The 21,391-nt window shown below is 42.0% G+C and overlaps 1 protein-coding gene across 1 annotated transcript in view; it reads left to right on the forward strand.

Moving 5' to 3' along the window:
• Nucleotides 1–21,391, forward strand: part of dgki (diacylglycerol kinase iota) — a 287,280-nt gene that overhangs the window by 156,704 nt on the left and 109,185 nt on the right. Inside the window, 7 exon segments of the mRNA XM_062983094.1 lie at nucleotides 401–461; nucleotides 8,177–8,290; nucleotides 8,748–8,885; nucleotides 12,709–12,787; nucleotides 17,477–17,532; nucleotides 18,180–18,242; nucleotides 21,060–21,133. Of these exon segments, the coding sequence (XP_062839164.1) occupies nucleotides 401–461; nucleotides 8,177–8,290; nucleotides 8,748–8,885; nucleotides 12,709–12,787; nucleotides 17,477–17,532; nucleotides 18,180–18,242; nucleotides 21,060–21,133 (585 nt within the window).

The raw sequence follows: 21,391 nt of genomic DNA on the forward strand, positions 1-21,391 counted from the left end.
AACTCCTCCGGAGAGCCGGGAAGAGCCGGCTTCTTCTCAAGGCCATCTGTAATTGGCTCTGGCACGAAAATGTCAACAGAAGGCATCTGGAAAGGAACAGAATCCTGCTCACTTGGGAAAAACCCCAAATCATCTTCATTTTGGACAGCAATGGCTGTGGGGTCAGGGGCCAAAGGTGCCTGAGACATCACAAGCAGCTCGGCGATTTAATCCGCTGCACCACTTGGAGCTCCATTTCCATAAAAGACATATTAAAATACACAAAACATAGATTAAACAAAGGAAATATGTTTAAAATTCATGTTTAAAAACCGCCAGAAGAACTATAATTTAGTCCATTAAGTTGCTTTTATAATATACTTTGTAATATATTACAAATGTAATACCTTTTCCCCAATAGACTTGAACTGTACAGAAAAATGCCAAATTTGCGAATCTTGGCGTGTGGTGGGGATGGAACGGTAAGTCCTTTCTATTTGTATTAGCTCTTTCATATTTTCCCCAGTAAATGTGATTTTCCTGCTTCTTGGCATGATATGTATGACCACTGTTCCCATTCCCATTTTTGGTTGAGTAGGAGACATTTATATTGGCCAGAGTCCAACTATATTAAAAATAATAATGAGTTTTGCTTTGTTGTTTCCATCTTCCTTTTTTCCTTTACATTTCTCATTTTGAGCCAATGGGGGCAGCACCTTCCCATTAATATGAGTGACATATGGCTTAACTTTGCTGAGGTTATGTTTGAAGCAAATGAATGTCTCGTTCTTCCAAAAGCCATTAAAATCTAGAAATGAAAATCTTGCTCAAATGGATTTGGTGAATATTCAATGAGACCAGATATTATTTTACATTATTGAAATGAAACAGAAAGTGAAAGATTTGCCAATGGCCCTGTTCAGTGTTACTTTTTTTGCGGATGGGGGAGGACCAGGCATAAATGGAGGTCTGCTAGTTGCCCTCTCCATACTCTATTATTTTACTCAGCCTTTCATATTAGAAGGTATCCTAACCCAAATTGTAAAGAGCAAGCAAAGCTTTTGGCAACAGTACTTCATAATAATATACTTCATAAAGTATAGGAAAGTTCCATTTTGTCTTCACAAAGTCATAGTGAGGTGCGACATTTTCTACCATTAGAACTCCTAGATTCTTATTTCTTTGGTCCCAGGACAGAAAAAAATGATTTGGATTGGGACTGTGATATATTTAGGGTGATAGTAGCTCACATACTGGGCCTTTTCTTGATGCGTTATTTAAATCCCCTTATCACTGAAAGTTCTGCTAAGTATGACCTGTGGAAAATTACTGACATAATTCTTGTGCCTGTATGTTTTCAATTTGGTGAATAATGGAAATTTTCAGAATGAGTTTGTGTGTAAGTAGGTGGCTGTCAAGGACAGAACGCCACAAGATTCAAAGTAACAGAGTTTATTAGATTACAGAACTCAAAAATGCCCGTAAAACACAAGGGCCAGGCAGTTTTTGCCTTTAGGAGCAAAAAGGGGCAAAAGTAAATGTTCAAAAGATAAACCGGATTAAACCGGAGTTTAATCCGGGTAAAAACAAACTGCTTTCTTCAGCCTGGGTATAAACGAAACGAAAGCCAAGGAACAAAAGATACAAAGAATGCAACTAATTGGCAGCAGATTCCTCTCTGCTGCCAACACTGTGCTTAGAGTAACTTGCGTCGCTCCCCCACACACACAGCAGACAGGATCTCCAACACGAGTAAATCAGCCAAGGATTGTAGCAGTTGAGTAGACCAGTTCCGTTCCGTAGATCAAAGCCAGAAGCAGACGTTTGTAGTTTTTCCAAGTCCAAGAAGGGGGGAAAGACAAGCCGTGGTCAGTTCAGTCCGAGTTCTCAAAGCAGGAGATGGCGTCCGTCAAGAAGACGACGGAGGGTCAAGCTAATAAGAGTAAGCACAGGTTTGCACAAACAAATGCCCACACAATCCCTCCCGCCGTCTGACCCTGGATTCCAATCAACTTACGTCACAGCACAGGAAAGCACACAAGTCTTCAGGGAAGCGTCCCACACACACACGGATCCCAAGCGTTTGCCCAGATTACCTTGCCCAACGCAATTTGCAATTGCTCCCAAGCCCCATTTTATGCCAGTTACAAATCTTCATCACTGTCAGCTGTCCTCCTTAACCCGGGCGTTTCCTCATCACTTTCCTCGTCAGAGCTGGAACACCTCTGACTACGCCCAACAGCATCTCCAGCTGTGGATCCCGTCCCATCCCTCCAGCTAAACCATGGGTCTAATCCTGAAGGTCCCCATTCATCTTCTGTCCCATCATGGCCAGTGGCACCCACTTCCTCCCTTACCCGAGTCCAATCCATCTCATCCTCCTCTGAGCTAACCAGCCCCTCCTCCATTCTCTCCGTAAACCCTTCGAAAGACTCCTCGTCAGATGGTGCTGCAAATATGTCTCGCAGTCTTTTTCTCTCTCGCTCCTCGAGAGTATCTGACTCTCGAGGAGTCTTACGCCCACGTCTGTCAGTAACAGAGCCATGAGGCTCAATCATAACACTATCCCCTCTCACAAAGGCCTCCTCCCCCGATGGCGGAGACGTGGCAGTGATACCTTCCGCTATAGCACCACGACGACTAGAGGTATCAAGTTTCAACAGCGAACGATGAAAGACTGGATGGACCTTTAAACTAGACGGTAAACGCAAACGAAACGCAACAGAAGAAATCTTTTTAACGATAGGAAAGGGACCCAAATACCGAGGCGCAAACTTTCCCCCAGCCTGTTTAATATGTTTGGAAGATAACCACACCAAATCCCCTTCTTCCAACTCCTCCCCTGCCTGCCTGTGGCGGTCAGCCTGAGTCTTTTGCGTTGCCTTAGCTTCCAACAGTAAGCGACGGGCAACATCATGCAATGCAGCCATTTCCGAAGAGCGGTACACAGGGTCCGAAGAGACCACATTGGTCGACGGCGCCACACCTCCCCGTGGGTGAAAACCATAAGTTAGCTCAAATGGCGTATGCTGACTAGACGTGTGCACCGCATTGTTGTAAGCAAATTCCGCCACCGGTAACCACTTTACCCAAGCCGTGGGTTGATCTAAACAAAAACAACGCAGATACTGCTCTAAGAGCCCATTAACCCGTTCCGACTGTCCATCCGTTTGCGGATGGAAAGCTGAAGACACGTTTAACTTAGTCCCCAAACACTCATGGAAGTGTTTCCAAAAGCGTGACACAAATTGCGGAGCCCTATCTGAAATAATCACCTCGGGTGCTCCGTGCAAACGGTATATGTGCTTTGTAAATAGTAAGGCCAACGTAGGGGCCGCCGGAATGGTTGAACAAGGAATAAAATGAGCCAGTTTACTAAATAAATCCACCACCACCCAAATACAAGTATAACCCCCAGACTTAGGCAAATCTGAAATAAAATCCATGGAAATGATTTGCCATGGCCTCTCCGGAACAGGTAAAGACGATAACAACCCTCTAGGGCGCCCAACAGGCGTCTTACTCTGCTGACAAACGGCGCAGCTGTCACAAAAGCGCAGAATGTCTTGCCGCATCTTTGGCCACCAGTAGCTCCTGGTGATAAGCTGTACGGTCTTGAACCTGCCAAAGTGCCCAGCCATGGGTTCGTCATGGTGGGCTCTAATCACCTCCAACCTGAGGGTCCCCACTGGTACGTAAACCTGCCCCCTACGCACCAATACCCCGTCTTGATCCTGGAGATGCGGCAGTATGGTACGGTTACCTGCAGAGAGCAGCATCAGTTGCTCCTGAGTCCACACATCATCCTTCTGAGCCTCAAGGATCTGGTCATGTAACCCAAGCTCATTATCTACAACACACAGAGAGGCAGTAGGCAAGATGGTCTGACATACTACCTGCTCATTGGTCTTAAATTCCGGCTTGCGGGATAAAGCATCGGCCCGCAAGTTTGCCTTCCCCTCCACGAACTGCACCTTGAAGTTAAACCTGGAGAAAAACAAAGCCCAGCGGATTTGACGCTGGTTTAACCTCTTTGCTGTTTGCAAGTGCTCTAAGTTCTTGTGATCAGATCTGACCACGATCTGGTGCCGTGCCCCTTCAAGCCAGTGCCGCCACACCTCAAACGCCACCTTAATCGCCAACAACTCCTTCTCCCATATGGTATAGTTCTGCTCGAAGGGTGTTAGTTGCCGCGAGTAAAATCCACAGGGACGCAAGGTCCCTGAGGAATCCTTCTGAGACAATACAGCCCCCAACGCATAGCTAGAAGCGTCCGCTTCTACCACGAACGGTTTGTCAACATCAGGATGGGTTAGTATGTTGTCCGATTGAAAACTAGACTTTAGTTGTAGAAACGCCTCGTGAGCTTCCCGCCCCCACACAAATGGCTGTTTCTTGCGCAGAAGCTGCGTCAAAGGTACCGTGAGCTTTGCAAAATTCGGAATAAACTCCCGGTAGTAATTAGCGAAACCCAAGAACCTTTGTACATCCTTCTTAGTCTTCAGCTCCTGCCATGAGTTGACGGCGTCAACCTTATGTGGGTCCATTTTAAGTTCCCTACCTGACACTACATGACCTAGGAACTCCACTTCAGGCACATGAAAGACGCACTTGGAAGCCTTGGCGAAAAGCCCATTAGCCCGCAGTCGGTGCAGAACCTGCTTGACATGTTGACGATGTTCTTTCTCGTCCTTAGAAAAAATCAAGATATCATCCAAATAAATCACTAAAAATTGGTCAATTAGGTCCCTGAACACATCGTTCATGAACCTCTGGAATACCGCAGGAGCATTACAAAGCCCAAAAGGCATGACTCGGAACTCGTGGCATCCGAAACACGTGTTAAATGCCGTCTTCCATTCATCCCCTTCCCGTATACGGATTAAGTTATAGGCCCCCCGCAGGTCAAGCTTGGTAAAGACCTTAGCCCCTTGCACCCTTGATAACAGTTCCGAGATTAAAGGGAGCGGGTACCTATCCCGAATGGTGTATTTGTTTAGGATCCGATAGTCACAGACCAGCCTAAGTTCCCCAGTCTTTTTGGCTACAAAGAATACTGGTGCCGCAGTTGGAGAACTAGATGGGCGAATAAACCCCTTGGCTAAATTTTCATCTAGAAACTCCCGCAAAGCTTGCCTTTCCGGTACAGTCAAGGCATACAGCCTCCCTGCTGGCAGTTTCGCACCTTCTGCCAACTTGATGGCGCAATCATATGGCCTGTGCGGTGGTAATTTGTCCGCTTCTCTTTTACAAAATACATCAGAGAACTCCCCATACTCAGCAGGCACTCCCTCCATATCAGAATGAGTAACATTTAGAGTGCAACAGTCCTGCCTCTTTAAGATCACTTTACGTGTTGCCCAATCTACTTGTGGGTTTACTACAGCTAGCCAATCCATCCCCAGGATCACATCATATCTAGGCAAGCTCGTAATATCCCACACAAATGTTCCCGTTACTCCCTGCACCTCCCACGTTACTGCTGAGGTTTCATGGTTAACCACCCCAGTCTCCAGCAGTCTCCCATCTGCTCCTTCCACCCACACGTCGCATGCCTTGCGCACTCTAGGAATGCCATGCTTCTTAGCAAACTCAATATCTACATAGGAGACCGTAGCCCCTGAGTCCAGCAGTGCCAAAGTAGAAACAAGTTCCCTTCCCCCAACAGATAATGTAATGGGTACGAAAACATGCTTCCTCCCCTCAGTTGACTGCTTGAGGAGCCCTAGTGCGTTGGACTCACGTCGCACTAGGGCTGGCCTTTTCCCGAAAGCTGGGAAGGTTTCACATTACAATTTTTGGCAAAATGCCCAGCATTCCCACAGTACAAACACAAGCCCAGCTGCCTCCTACGGCTCTTTTCCTCTGTAGGCAGCTTTTTAAAGACCCCAAGCTCCATGGGCTCTTCCCCCATCACCACAGGTGCCCTGGTTACATGCATGGGTGGCGCACACATTGCTTTTGAGTGTTTACGAGCCTCGAACCTTGCGTCTAAACGCAGCACCTTAGCTACTAAGGCGTCCCAGCTTTCAGCCGGCTCCAAGCGTGCTAATTCATCCTGGAGCATATCACTTAACCCGGCAGTAAATAAAAGCATGAATGCATTTTCCCCCCAATCCAGCTGGTGGCGATACAGGTTAAACTTATTTAAGTAATCCAAAACAGTCCCCTTTCCCTGTTTCAACCGATACAGAGCCCACCCAGCGTTCTCCGTGCGGAGAGGATCCCCAAAAGTATCAGTTAACAACTTTTTGAAATTATTCAAATTGTCCTTGACTGGGTCATTTCCCAAAATTAAATTAGTGGCCCATTGTCCTGCGGGACCGGTCAACAAACTCAAAATAAAGGCCACCTTGCTAGTGTCTGTAGGAAAAGCATGAGCACTGAGCTGAGAAAAATAAAGCTCCACTTGTGCCAAAAAGGTTGGCAACTTGCACCTGGTTCCGTCAAAGCGTTCAGGAGTCAAAACATGTCCTTTCACAGCCTGAGCTGTTTGGCTAACGGTAAAAGCCGTTTGCAATTGGTCTACTTTGGCCCTTAACTCATCCATCGTCTTCCTGACGGGTTTATTGCTGCAATAAACTTTTTATGGGCGTTGGGCAATCTGTCAAGGACAGAACGCCACAAGATTCAAAGTAACAGAGTTTATTAGATTACAGAACTCAAAAATGCCCGTAAAACACAAGGGCCAGGCAGTTTTTGCCTTTAGGAGCAAAAAGGGGCAAAAGTAAATGTTCAAAAGATAAACCGGATTAAACCGGAGTTTAATCCGGGTAAAAACAAACTGCTTTCTTCAGCCTGGGTATAAACGAAACGAAAGCCAAGGAACAAAAGATACAAAGAATGCAACTAATTGGCAGCAGATTCCTCTCTGCTGCCAACACTGTGCTTAGAGTAACTTGCGTCGCTCCCCCACACACACAGCAGACAGGATCTCCAACACGAGTAAATCAGCCAAGGATTGTAGCAGTTGAGTAGACCAGTTCCGTTCCGTAGATCAAAGCCAGAAGCAGACGTTTGTAGTTTTTCCAAGTCCAAGAAGGGGGGAAAGACAAGCCGTGGTCAGTTCAGTCCGAGTTCTCAAAGCAGGAGATGGCGTCCGTCAAGAAGACGACGGAGGGTCAAGCTAATAAGAGTAAGCACAGGTTTGCACAAACAAATGCCCACACAATCCCTCCCGCCGTCTGACCCTGGATTCCAATCAACTTACGTCACAGCACAGGAAAGCACACAAGTCTTCAGGGAAGCGTCCCACACACACACGGATCCCAAGCGTTTGCCCAGATTACCTTGCCCAACGCAATTTGCAATTGCTCCCAAGCCCCATTTTATGCCAGTTACAAATCTTCATCACTGTCAGCTGTCCTCCTTAACCCGGGCGTTTCCTCATCACTTTCCTCGTCAGAGCTGGAACACCTCTGACTACGCCCAACAGCATCTCCAGCTGTGGATCCCGTCCCATCCCTCCAGCTAAACCATGGGTCTAATCCTGAAGGTCCCCATTCATCTTCTGTCCCATCATGGCCAGTGGCACCCACTTCCTCCCTTACCCGAGTCCAATCCATCTCATCCTCCTCTGAGCTAACCAGCCCCTCCTCCATTCTCTCCGTAAACCCTTCGAAAGACTCCTCGTCAGATGGTGCTGCAAATATGTCTCGCAGTCTTTTTCTCTCTCGCTCCTCGAGAGTATCTGACTCTCGAGGAGTCTTACGCCCACGTCTGTCAGTAACAGAGCCATGAGGCTCAATCATAACAGTGGCAGAGAGAAGGGGAAGGAGAAGGATATTTAATGTCATGTATTTATTAAGTTTACATTCAGCCTGTCATAGTGGTAACTCAAGGCTGTGTGCACGATTCTCCACTTTGTTTTGTCATCCCAAAACTCTGTCCAAATGTGTCTTTGGACCACAGATTTCCATGATCCACAAATAATGCTAGCCTTTCTACAAACAAAGAAGTCAGAACAATAAATGGTATGGTTTAGAATAAGTCATTCTCAAACTTTGGTGTTTTGGATCTCAATTTGCAGAAGGCCCAGCCAACTGGACCAACAGTTGGGAATTCTGGGAGGTGAAATCCAAAGCATCTGAAAGACTAATGTTTGGGAACTACTGACCTAGCATATTAAGAAGCTAATCTCATCAGCTTCTGCTTTGTTTGCATTCGATGCTCTCTCATTTCCTTTCCTGGTGTTTAGGTGGGCTGGATCCTTTCCATCCTGGATGAGTTGCAGCTGAATCCCCAACCTCCTGTTGCTGTTCTTCCACTTGGTACTGGGAATGATCTTGCTCGCACCCTCAACTGGGGAGGGGTAAGCATATTACATGCTATGTTTGGAGAGACCCATTAGATGTAATGCCTGGCCTTACTAATAAAATGGAGTCAAGGGTTCTTTGGTTCTCCAGATGCTTTGGACTACAACCCGTACAGTCACCATTCTCAGTGGGACTGTAGACCAAAACATCTAGAGAACCAAATGCTTACTAGTAGTTGGCATTTTCTCAGTGTGTGCCTTCATCTCTGCTCCTAATCAAGCTTTTCAATATTCTTTTAAAGACTTAGACCTATTATTTCACAGTGCTACATTTTTTGAAATTTTTTGTAGAATAGTAATTTTTGTATGACTTGAAAGATGGTTCCATTAATGGAGACCATGACCAATCTTTGGATAGCAATGCTGTCTGTTCTGATCAGGTCTTTGCACTGTTGCACGTACACAAATGGATATCAATTATTTACTCCTGACTATTGTTCTGCCTTCCCTTCAGGGATATACAGATGAACCTGTTGCAAAAATCCTCTGCCATGTAGAAGATGGAACCATTGTCCAGTTGGACCGCTGGAACCTCCATGTGGAGAGAAATCCTGATTTGCCCCAAGATGAACTTGAAGATGGAGCACGGAAGGTTAGTGTGGGATATCCTTTACTGGAAAAAACTTTTGGGAACAGACTAGTAATTTTGCAGGAGGAAAGAATGAATTATTCTTGCTGGAGAAGACCTATGCAATTTATTTTTCCCTAGCTTTTGTTTTCTGTTTAGTTAGGTAATTTTATGGTACAGTTAATTAAATCAGTTAATCAATCTATTGTTTTCTTGTTCTAGTAGTTTTCCAGTTGAGTCAGCATGTTGTACCGAGGAGGAACTATTTAAAGCCACGGACAATACGGTTGCTATGGCCCACTTTTGGTCTAAAACTATTTAGTTGCTTGTGATTTCCTTTATTTCATCACTTTTAAACCTACAGTATTTATTATGCAATGCCTTTGACACAAAATAAATAAAAACATGGTGTAGTGATTTGGGTGTTGGTCTAGAACCCAGGAGGCCAGGGTTCATATACCCATTCTGACTTGGAAACCTTCTGGGTCACATTGGGCAAGTCACACTTTCTCATCCTTAGAGGAAGGTAATGGCAAACTTTCTCAGAATAACTCTGAGGTTGCCATAAGGTGAAAGCATATAACAGCAGCAGTAAAAACAATGTTTGCAATTTATTATTTTGAAAAGTACATTAACTGGAGGCAGCCAGTGAGCAAGAAACAACATTTACCCATTAGTTGAATTAAGTTATTCAAAAGATGTAAAATCAAAAGAATGAAACTTCTCAATGAATTTAATAGTGGCTGCATATGTTATGCCAAAGGGCGCTACCAACTGAATCAGAAATAGTATTTCTAAATTTGGCGTGATAGAGAAACTGATATGAATTAACCCTTAGGGAAATGCCATAGCTAATTGTATAGAGCACAGAGTTCCAGGATGCAGGATAACTTTAATTTATTGATTCATTTTTAAAGTTATATATGTTATTGATGTGCAGCAACAGAAAATGTCTTCAGTTAGTTGAATGGCATAAATGCTTATGCCAGTTTGGATATTGCATCATTTATCTATATTTTCAACTGTATTTAGTATTTTAGGTAATTTATATTTAGCATATAATACTGTCTTAGTTGTTTTGGGTCTCATTTTAGTAAGTAAGTAAGTAACCCGAACTGTTCAGGACTTTAAAGGTAATGACCAGCACTTTGAATTTCACCCAGTAGCAAACTGGGAGCCCTAGCATGGGAGTTGTTCTTTCCCTGTAACCTGGCTGCTGATCTCTGAACCAGCTGAAGCTTCTGAGCACTGTTTAAAGTCAGCCCCACATAGAGCGCATTGCAGTAGTTCAGTCGAGATGTAACTAAGGCATGTACTACCATGGCCAGATCTGGTATCTCAAGATATGGGCTCAGGTGGCACATAAATTTTAGTTGTGCAAAGGCATTCTTGGCCACAGCCAACATCTGAGGTTCCAGCGTCAGCGATGAGTCCAGGATCACCCCCAAGATGTGTCCCTGTGTCTTCAGGGGGAGTGTAACCCCATCCAGCAGGCCAATGGCTAAGGGTTGAACAGGAATCACCCAGCAACATTCTTCGTCTGGTCCTCTAGAAAAGAATGAAGCTATTGTAAAACAGTCCCTCCTAATGTCATGCCAGCAAGGCGACTCAGAAGGATACAATCTCTTTTTAGAGAGATGAAGCAGGATAGAAATATAACAACAACAACAACCACAACAACAACAACAACTTTACTGTAACTTAAAAAGACTAAAGGATCCTGTAAGATGGTTATTGCCCAATAACTTTTCTATTCATGTTTGTGTTTTCCTCTTTCATTTACTTAGTTACTTACTTAGTCACTTACTTATTTGTCTATTTATTTAATTATTTTATATCCCAGCATTCTCCCAATATGAGGCCCAAGACCACGTTATTAGTTTTATTGTTTAGTACAATGAAAGACACCTGTGAAAGGGATAGGGCCAGGCACTTCCATGGCTCCTCTCGGTGTCACTGGAAATGCTGGCAGAAATATGTTCAATTCCTGTATTTTTTGAGGTTGTAGTGAGTGAGTGGTGATTAGGAAAAGTAGTCAAGTGCAAGAGAAGAGAATATTTGTTTGGGTTATGATTTTGGTCATTTCATTCAGCTGACTGAAGAGGAAACTCTGTGGCTTTGGGGACTCTCCAGGATGGGCTTCAGGAGCTGTAGAACTGCTAGAGATGGGTTATGGCTACATATTTTCCATCTCTTGTTTAGGGCAAGGATATATCTGCCACATATGGTTGACATATCTGATATGTTTATCAGAACTTTATCAGCCAAGGCAGACAAACCAGCATTGCAAATGTCTGCATCAGCTTCCAGTTTTCCTCCCTCCTGTTACAGGTAAAATCTGATAATAGCATCCAACGTTCTTAACACCTACCTTTGTGTGATAGATCCCTTCTACTTCTGTGATGGCATGCCAGCAATGAAATGATGTCAGGGATGGGATTCTGTTCCTCTCCCCAGATCCCCTTTCCATTCATTCACTATTCCCAAGATGGATGTTTTCCTCTCTCTCTCTCTCTCTCTCTCTCTCTCTCTCTCTCTCTCTCTCTCTCATATATATATATATTGCTATAAAATGGGGGAGACTAGCATGAATTCATAACATCTCAGTAGAACAATATGTTTATACAAGCTGTTCAGGAGCCAATAAAGAGGCCTAATCCTTCAATTGTGTTTTTATAACAAGTTCTGAAATAATATATCTGGAACTCTTGTAAAGTCTCTTTTGAATACTTCTAATTTGGATGTAAATAGATTCATTATGACGCCCCCCAAAAAACATCACTTGGCAATTTCCTTGATATTAATTTGGCAGCAGTCCTTTTTATTTTCTGAAGCCTTAGAATTTGCACTGACTATTAAATTGATTTCTGTCTCTGCCAAATGATTTTGTGTTGCTTTCACATTGGTATGTTCTAACAACAACAACAACAACAACACCATAATCACAATCATTATCATGTTAAGTGATTTCAGAAACTGCAAAACCACTGATTTTGAAGCCCGGTATGCCTAGCTAAGGCAGAAGGTCAAATCAGACACAGATGGGTTCGAAGGCAAAAGCAGAGGCATTTATTCTCAATAGCTAGAGAGGATGCCAGCAGAAAAGCACTACAAATGATTGACCTACCACAATTGTGAATACAGAGCATTTTGATTTCATTTGACAGCTATTTAGGAAATCTGTGCCAGTTCCTGATTGGCTGAAAACTATTCTGATTAGGATCAGCAATCTTGAGTGGCTGAGGACTCCATGGAAAACTGGTTGGCTCTTGGTGGTGGCAGGAAATTCAATAAACTGTCATTGGGACATTTGAAGTGTTAGTCTTTAATGGTTGACCTCTGAGAGAGATGTTTTAGAAAGGAATGTGGTGTTGCAATATGCAAAAAAGTATGTAATAGGCTTAATGGGCTAGTTCTTGTGCGCACAATACGGTGAGCCCAGTGTACACAATGGATACTTGTGGGGGATAACTATTTCAATAGGTGAAGATGGCTTGAGACATGGGTGCCAGATCCTTCCCATAGATAAACCTGATCTCATCAATGGGAGCAGGAAATACTGTGATGCACATCTGTTGAGAAGTTTCTCTTCCTTCTCCCAGTCCATTGTGAGGAGACCATGGAAATTGAGGCATCGGTCTTGGGTGCATCTGGACAACTTTCCAGAGGTGGGTTTCCAGGGCTAGACAGGAATTGAAAGCTGGTCTCCAGAGCCATAGTCTAACTCTCAAACCACTACACCATGCTGGCTCATATATACTAATAAGTATATGGAACAACTGTATCTCAGCATTGTTCGCTTCTAACTTCTTTCTTGCACAACATTTTTTTTTGCCTTGTATTGCAGCTTCCCCTCAGTGTTTTTAATAATTACTTCAGCCTTGGATTTGATGCTCACGTCACTCTGGAATTCCATGAATCTCGAGGTAAGATAGCCAATGCTTCTGTTCTCTGTGATACAGGACCAGGAAAACGATTCAAGAAAGTGAAGATCTGTGGATCTTTATTCCCTGAAAAACAGATCTGAAATCTGTATTGAGACTTTCTGTGTCACAATATAGTACGGGATACAAATGACTTGGAAACTATTTACATTCTTGAGAACCTCATATAAAAGTGAGGAAGAAAAGAGCTATGCCCGAATTCTCTTTGGAAGAGGGCTCTGCAATAATCACTCAGGTTCCCATATTAATGGGATAATAAATCCATTTTAGATTTTAGTCCAAATCTTAAAGGACTTGTCTAAAGTGCTGTACCTATTTTGAGGATAAGCAGCAGCATCTTGGATAGCTTCTTTGAAATTCAGACTAAAACCCAGAATGGATTCTGGACACCACTAGTAGGAAAGCCCCTTATTGCCACTGGGTATGTACAGTATGTTGCTACCTCTGAGCTGTGTCTTCTTGTGAACAGCATCTGAATGGATCGATGTCTGCCTTTTTTTAGGCTGACATTGCCAAGTCTTTTCTGACATCGACATATGCCCTTAGTATCTGCACGACAGACAGATATAAACAGATGGAAATTTTCCTTCACATGTTGTTACAGTTATGGGAAAAGTTTCAGAAAAGAAATTTCTGCCTTTCACGCAGTGTGAAGGAAACCAGCTTGCTGCCAGAAATAATTGGCAATTCTTCTTCTGTGCTGTTGAAAGAAGGAGCACTTTAACTATAGAAAAAAATAATTTCTAGCAAACAGAGCAAAGCTGGAATATTTTTGCCTAAATTTATTCACCTTATTGGAACTGCATGAGGCAGGTATTTCTGAAGAAAGAGAACATGTGTGAATATTTCAGGAGCAAGTTTATCCTCACCAGTCACCCCCACGGAGGCATCTACTAATGCTATCTCATTTTGTTCATATGAACAGAGTCTCCCTATCTCCTTCTACTCATGGAGTTACTAGCAGGACTATCCAGCCAAGTGCTAATGAACAATCATCCAAATGTATGCCCACATGCAGCGAAAACACACTGATGACACCCAGGTTGTGGTTTGGTTTGCCTTGTTTGGCATCTGGCTGATTTATCACAGTGGGTTTTGAATGGCAACCTTACTTGTCCTCGTTTTCATATTATCACAGAGCCGTGTAAAAAGGTTTCTTTCTTTCCTCTTCTTTTAAAAAAGAGCATCCTAATGCCAGGCTAAATAAAGATCCAAATGCCTGATGGAAAGAGCCAATGCATATTTTAACATGTTTAAGATGACTGCAAGAAGCAAGAATAATAATGAAGGGCCATGGAAGGGCAAAGGAATGAAGTGATGACAGGAGTGCATTTATTTCTTTATGAGCATGTACTGAGATGCACACCAAATTTGTCTTTGACTATACAGTATGGATGAGGACCTAGGCTGGCTTTCTCACTTAGTAGAGACATTACTTAATGATGAAGTCAAAGCACTTTATAAAGAATGAATGGGTGTTATTCCAGAGATGCCACTATGAGTTTAAAAAAAAGGAGGGAAAAACACTTTGGCGAAAGAAAGATGTGTATTATATGTGATTAATTTAGCCAGAAATATTTTAAGAAGCATCTGTTTTCTTATTAATGCCCTCCCTTTCTCCATCATATTTAAAACATAGCATGTATTTTGACACACGATATGGAGAAGAATTCTGAGAGTCTGTTTTTATATCCATAGTTCTTATTACAACATGAAAGGCTAGGAAAAAAAAATCTTTTTTTGGACATTAGTTGCCAGAATCCTACAACCAGTTTGACCAGGACTTCCTTTTTATTGTGTTATTATCTATATATAAAATATATCTATCTATCTATCTATCCACACACACACACACACACACACACACACACACATATATACACTAGCTGTGCCCGGCCACGCGTTGCTGTGGCGAAGTATGGTGGTATGGGAAATAAAGTATCTTATATTATCTGTGTAAAACTGGATTATATGAGGCCCCTTCTACACAGCTGTATAAATGCACACTGAAGTGGATTATATGGCAGTGGGGACTCAAGATAATCCAGTTCAAAGCAGATAATATAAGATTATAAATGGTTTATATATGTCAGACCCCTGGCTGCTGGGCACCAATAACCTTACATGGAGGCCAATCTCTATCTAATATCTTTATTAAGGAAATATATAAAAGCAATAAAAACAAGTGAAGAATATAGTTCAGAAGCAGACCTTTCAAATGAGGTCAAATATAGTCCAAAAATGTATTGTCCAATAAATGATATTAGAGTTCAAAGTTCTTAATCCAATACCGAAACACACACTATTGCCAAGCAATAGTGTGGGGAAATGTCAGAGGCTTTAGAGTCCAAGGTAGCTTGACAACAAGGCTAGAACAAGGCTGGATATAACTTGGTTCTTTAACAAGGTCCGTGACTAAAATACAAGGCAACCGGTGAAATCCTGGAACGAGGTCCGTGGTTAAAAGCAAGGCGAGGCAAAGGCTTGAATGCTTGATCCGGGAAGCAAGGAACTGGGGTTACGAAGTCCACACACGATCTCACTCCTGAAGCTGATCTGTTGACTCCGCCAAGAATCTCCCGCGTCAAACACCTATATTGGGTCTCGTTTTCCCGCCAACAAATCTCTTTCCCTAGAGAACAAGAAGCGAAACCCAACTCTGTCCAGATGCAAGACTCCTTAGAATTTCCCAAGGGAAGCAGGCCTAATCAGCCTGTTGTTTGGCAGCGATCCGTAAACTCCTCCGATTTGCTTCTCTGACTCCTCTGTCTCTAGAGTAAGATTCCTTCCTGGGAAACGGAGGCGAGGAATGCCCAAGGTCTGGTTTACTGAAGTCTTGAGGACAAACATCAACATCCGGCAGGTGAAAGGACTCCGGCTCTTGTTGAACTGGCGGAAACCCCTTGTTTTCATCTTCATCTGCCACGATAGTACTAGGAACAGGACTACAAGGCCCATGAGGCATCACAATATAGCTGTGTGGAAGGGCCTTGAGTCTGCACTGCCATATAATCCAGTTCAAATCAGATAATCTGTATTTTATAGGTAGTGTGGAAGAGGCCTAAGTGAGGCCTAACTCTGCCTGTGCCCTGGGCTGAGTGGGTTGCTAGGAGACCAAGTGGGCGGAGCTTAGCCTTCTAACTGGCAGCAACTGGATAAAAACAATTCTTCCTCTCCCTCTAATTAGGACTTTATTTTTCTTTTCTTTTTGTTGTATGAACGTAGAGGCATGGATGAGGGGTTGCGCTGCCAAGTTTAGTGTTTCTGGGGTGTGTAGTTTTGTTGTTTTGTCCTAGGCCGAAATTTCATTACCCTTTTATATATATAGATACACACATTACCTGCATAGATTGAAGAACGAGCTTTATTGGAGTATGTTGTTATAATATTATAGCACACAGAGATATCCCATTCCTTTGAGTTGAAACCAAGTTGTAGAATAATAGAGTTGGAAGAGACCCCAAGGGCCATCCAGCCCAATCTTCTGCCATGCAGAAAAACACAATCAAAGCACTCCCAACGGATGGCCGCCCATCTCCTGCTTTAAAACCTCCAGAGAAAGACTCAACCACACTCTAAGGCAGCATAGTCCACTTCTGAACAGCTCTTACAATCAGGAAGTTCTTCCTAATGTTTAAGTAGAATTTTTTTTCCTGCAATTTGAATCCATTGCTCTGTATCTTAGGCTCCAGAGCAGCAGAAAACAAGCTCACTCCTCCTCAATGTAACATTCTTTCAAATATTTAAACATGGTTATCATATCCCTTCTCAGCCTTTTTTCCTCCAAGCTAAACATATCCAGCTCCCTAAGCTGTTCCTCAAAGAGTTTGGCTTCCAAACCTGTGTTCGTTTGCAATAACAAGTACAGCACTAGAGACGGATTTTAAATTTAAATATTTCTCTAAAGCAATCTGTACAATCCAGAACCCTCTGTTAGGTCTTAAAGGAGCAAAAGCATTGAATCTCTCCCTTCTGCAATTCTATACCTCCTCTGTTTCCTTCCAATTTACTTCTCTTAAACTTGTTGTCTGATACTTTAGCTGTTGTCTTGCACATTGTCTCCCAAAAATGAAATTATAGTGACCTGTCGGAAGGAATGTCTTATTTCTACCATCAGGTGCCATATTTATTGGCCCATTGAAGTCCGTCAAATGCATAGTGCTTCTCTATAAATCATGTATGCTAGGAAATTCTCTTTTGCCCACAAACCTTCATGCTTCAATAATATATTTAGTCTTGAGATAGAACTATCAATTATTTCTCTCTCTTCCTTTCTGGAAGTCAATGGGAGGGGTTTACCCTCATGGAGTGGTGCTTCATTCTTTAATCAGAAATATCTGTGACACAGGAATTAGCCTAAATTAAAAAATCTTGGCAAGACCAACTCATGTCACCACGTCAAACACAGTGGTTTCTAGAATAATTTTGTGCAATTTCCTCCACCAGCAAGTAACAATAGCACGTGTACATGTTAACTCATTTTGACCATTTTATCTAGGAAGGACAGAGAAAACACTCTTTGCGTTCTTCTCATTTAATCAGCACTGAAAATGGCAAGAAATTCAATTATTTGCAGAAGGAAAAGTAGAAACTGAAGAAGGAATGATAAGATAATATTTAATTGAATTAGTAAACACTTTATTTGTTCTGCTTTCTTCTTGTTTATCACAGAAGCAAATCCAGAAAAATTCAACAGCCGCTTTCGAAATAAAATGTTTTATGCAGGGGTGAGTTGAAATGTATCATATTCCCCATATGACTTTTTACTTGCTTGTGTGAAAAAAGATGTTCATTTTTCCTTTCATTGCTTTATCTCCTGAGGATCATCATTTTTATGAATACTAGTAAAACCCCAAACTGAAAATATAATGAAAAGGTATCAAAACTGTTTCCAAAATTTTATGCCAACTTTTAAATACACGATATGTTTCTAAAGTGGGGTGCACACAAGCCAGAATGAACTTTATAGTTGAACAGATGAGTAGTTCAGTAAATTTCTTCAATTATTATGTTCATTGACAAATCAAATATATTGATTTGTCCATCCTTAGTTTGCTGTATTTTGGTGCTGTATCATTTCCCTTGCTGCTGTCTTTAGTTCTTCACATTTGAGAGACTTTTGACAACTAGTAACAGTTAACAGCATTTGCAGGCAATCTCTGTGCTGTTTCTGTAACTGGTGATGAAACATGTTCCAGAGAAAATTAATTCATATTAATCTGAGTGCTACTTAGTAGTGCACTGAAGTGTGGATATTATCTGTGGAACAAACTCACTTAACCAAACTTTGTTTTCAGTCCAAAATCCTAGAAGCAACTTAAAGGAAACCTAGATCAGATTATTAATATCTTTCCCCCTTCCCTGTATAATTTAGGCAGCCTTTTCAGATTTCCTTCAGAGAAGTTCCAGAGATTTATCCAAACATGTGAAAGTTGTGGTAAGTATGAGAAAGGGAACTATTTTTTTCAAAAATACTTATGTTGATAAATAATTGCTATGAACATGCCTAGCAAACTGCTTGTGTTCACTAGCAATTTGCATGTGTTTTCTTTTCATTTGGCTTACTTGGTTTGAAGACTGGGGGAAGATTTTTTTAATCATGCTGATCCAAACCTAGGGTTTTCCTTTTGTCAGCTTAAACAGAGAACAAGGCATCCATGCCTTCAAGTTTAGATTAAGCAATCCTTCTAAAATGGAAGGCAGCTGCATGACATTATTGCATAGGACTAAAAACAAATGCGGATGGAACCAATGCCAGTGTGGTACAGTGGTTAGAGTTTTGCACTGGGATCTAGGAAACCTGAGAGCTTGTCTCTCCTGGGAAAAAAACCCTGTACTCAAAAACCCCTGTATCCATTACCACAGTGGCTTCCTAGGTATATTGCAGTTTTTTCTCTTTAAACTAACTTTGTCTAGCTTTGGGCAAAGTCAGAGGACTCCCCAGAGTTTTCTAGAAATTCTGGAGTATCCTTCTGTGGCTTTGGGGTAGTCTGGACAGTGGAATCGGGTTCTATCTGCTGTCCGGAATGGACGCTGGTGCTGTCACTCTGATGCTGTGTTCATAAGCACATGAAAGGGGATGGCACATGCCTGTGTTGCTGCTGCTGCTCCTCCTAGCCAGACAGGGGGTTCTGTCTGAGTTTCTGGTTATCACAGACACCTTTGCTGATATCAGAATGAAGTGACCACATGACCAGCAAGGAGGAGGGTTCCCCACACCATCTTTCTTGCTGGATGTCTGGGTGCCCTGTTCTGACATCAGCAAAGGCGCCCATGGTGGCCAGGAGCTCAGCTGGAGCTCCATAACCAGCACCTCCACGAAGGAGGTGAATGGCAGTCCATCCTAGCAGAATGGATACATTTATGAGCCATTTGAACAATCCCCCCAGAATATGAATTTGTTGGATCTTGGTTGTTCTGGGAGTCAGTAAAACCTAAACTTTTTTTAAATACTAAAAGTACTCTGTTGCAAGCATTTGGACTGAACTTTAAAGTTTCCTTGTCATACACTTGAACATGGTGTCTGCCAGCAGTCTAGTGACTCAGAATCATGTTGTAACTCAAAGTGATACTGCAGACTATAAGTAGATGATGTGGTCAATTATGTTAAAACTATGATAATAAAAAGAGTGTGCCTCCATTATACCTCCAAGACTGTGAAATCTGGATATCTGTAATTTTCAACCTTTCACACATTACAAGATTATTATGCTATGCTTTCACGTTAAGATCCACGATCCCATCCTATGAAATCTTGGGATTTGTAGTTTAGGGGAAGGCATTTAGGAGTGCTAGAGAGCTTTAGTACTTCACCAAACTAGAAACAGCAGGATTCCACAAGATGCTGCCATGCTAATTAAAGTGGGACATATTTCTCTCTCCTTGCAGAGGCAGAGATTTAAAATGAAACTCAAGAGTTAATATTCTGTTTAACTGTTCTGCAAAAAATAAAGTGTCCACAGCCTTCCAGTATGTTTAGCAATGAGTGAAACCACAGCTATGATTCACATCTCATTTTTGAGTCTTACAGATGTATAATTGTACAATGACCCATTAATCCCCACACTACAATGGTCATGCTGGCAAAAGGCATGAGAGGTCTGTGCAGAGAAAATGTGTTTGAAGTAAAATTGTCAAGGGAGGGAGGGCACAAGACATCTTGGGCTGTGAGTTGTGAACTCCATATTTCATTCAAATGAGCTAAGAAAACCAAGTGTTCATAGCTTCCTGATTAAAAAGCTTCTGAGCAGGAAATGTGAAGTCTCTGTGTGTGCATGTGTCAACCCTTTCGTGACCTGTGATGTGATTTGTACAATGACCAAACAATATGCAAGTGCAGCTGCCAAGATTTAAAAAACTGGAATGTAGTTAGAAAGAGAGAGAGAGAAAGAAAGGGAGAGACCACTCTTGGATGTCTTGTACATGTAGGGAAGAGAGCTGGATTTGTGAAAGTCTGAATAAGTGCAAGTGGTATGAAGGAGAGAAAAACCACCAAGGGAAAAAAAATCTTTGGGAAATAAGAGAAGAGAGAGCCGAGTGAAATAGCAAAACAGAAGGGCAACTAAAGGGTTTTTAATTCAGACAAAGTTGGTGGTAGCTGAATAATAAATAAATAAATAAATAAATAAACTTTATTTTTACCCCACCATGATCTCCCAGAGTGAACTTGGGGCAGCTCACAAAGCACTCAAGATGCAAATACACAAAATGCAAAAGTGCAGAAACAATAACATAAAAACAATAACAACCAATGTTAACATCACAACCACCCCTGGTAAGATCAGTAAAATACAGCAATAGCTGCAGACTTAAAACAACTGTAATCAATATCTCATAAAGTGCATGGTGAAATCATCTCTAGGTCCTCAAATATATTCATTAAGAGATTCTAAACATGGTCAAAGGCTTGTCAAAAAAAGAAAGAAAAGAAACCATGTCTTCGATTGTATTCAGAAGGCTTGGAGAACTGAACAAAAGATTGGCACAAAGAAATCATACTGGGGTTTGATAGGTCTGAAACCAAGTAGAGCTGAGTACTTTCAATAGTCAACATTAAACAAACAATTTCAAATACTAAGTAATGATGAGATGCATAATCATGGGATCTCGTTGTATGTACCCTAAATATTAAGTATCTAGGTCTCATGGTGAAAAGGCTATGCTAGAGAAAGGGACACAGATACACACATTTGTTATTGTAGGAAATACTTTGTACCAGCTTTCATTCTCCCCTCTTTCTCCCTCTCTTTGGCAGTGTGATGGCACAGACCTGACCTCAAAGATCCAGGAGCTGAAATTTCAGTGTATAGTGTTTTTAAACATTCCCAGGTAAGGACTTTCAGGATCTACCTTATGTGCGTTCTAACCTGCCCAAAAGGCATTCCTGCATAATTCAGAAGGACAAATTTGTATTTGTTTGGGCCATTATTGCATCAGTACATTGTTTTTTTCACCTGTATACTTGTTTTTAAATATGGGCAGTAATAGTAGATACTATACAGATGCATATTCTGATAGTTATGTATACCATTGGTGTGTTCTAGTTTGTATTTTTTCTATATAAGGTTAAAAATAGGCAGAGATTGA

Source organism: Anolis carolinensis, chromosome 5 (genome assembly GCF_035594765.1).
Source record: "Anolis carolinensis isolate JA03-04 chromosome 5, rAnoCar3.1.pri, whole genome shotgun sequence".
NCBI classification, from domain to species: Eukaryota; Metazoa; Chordata; class Lepidosauria; order Squamata; family Dactyloidae; genus Anolis; species Anolis carolinensis.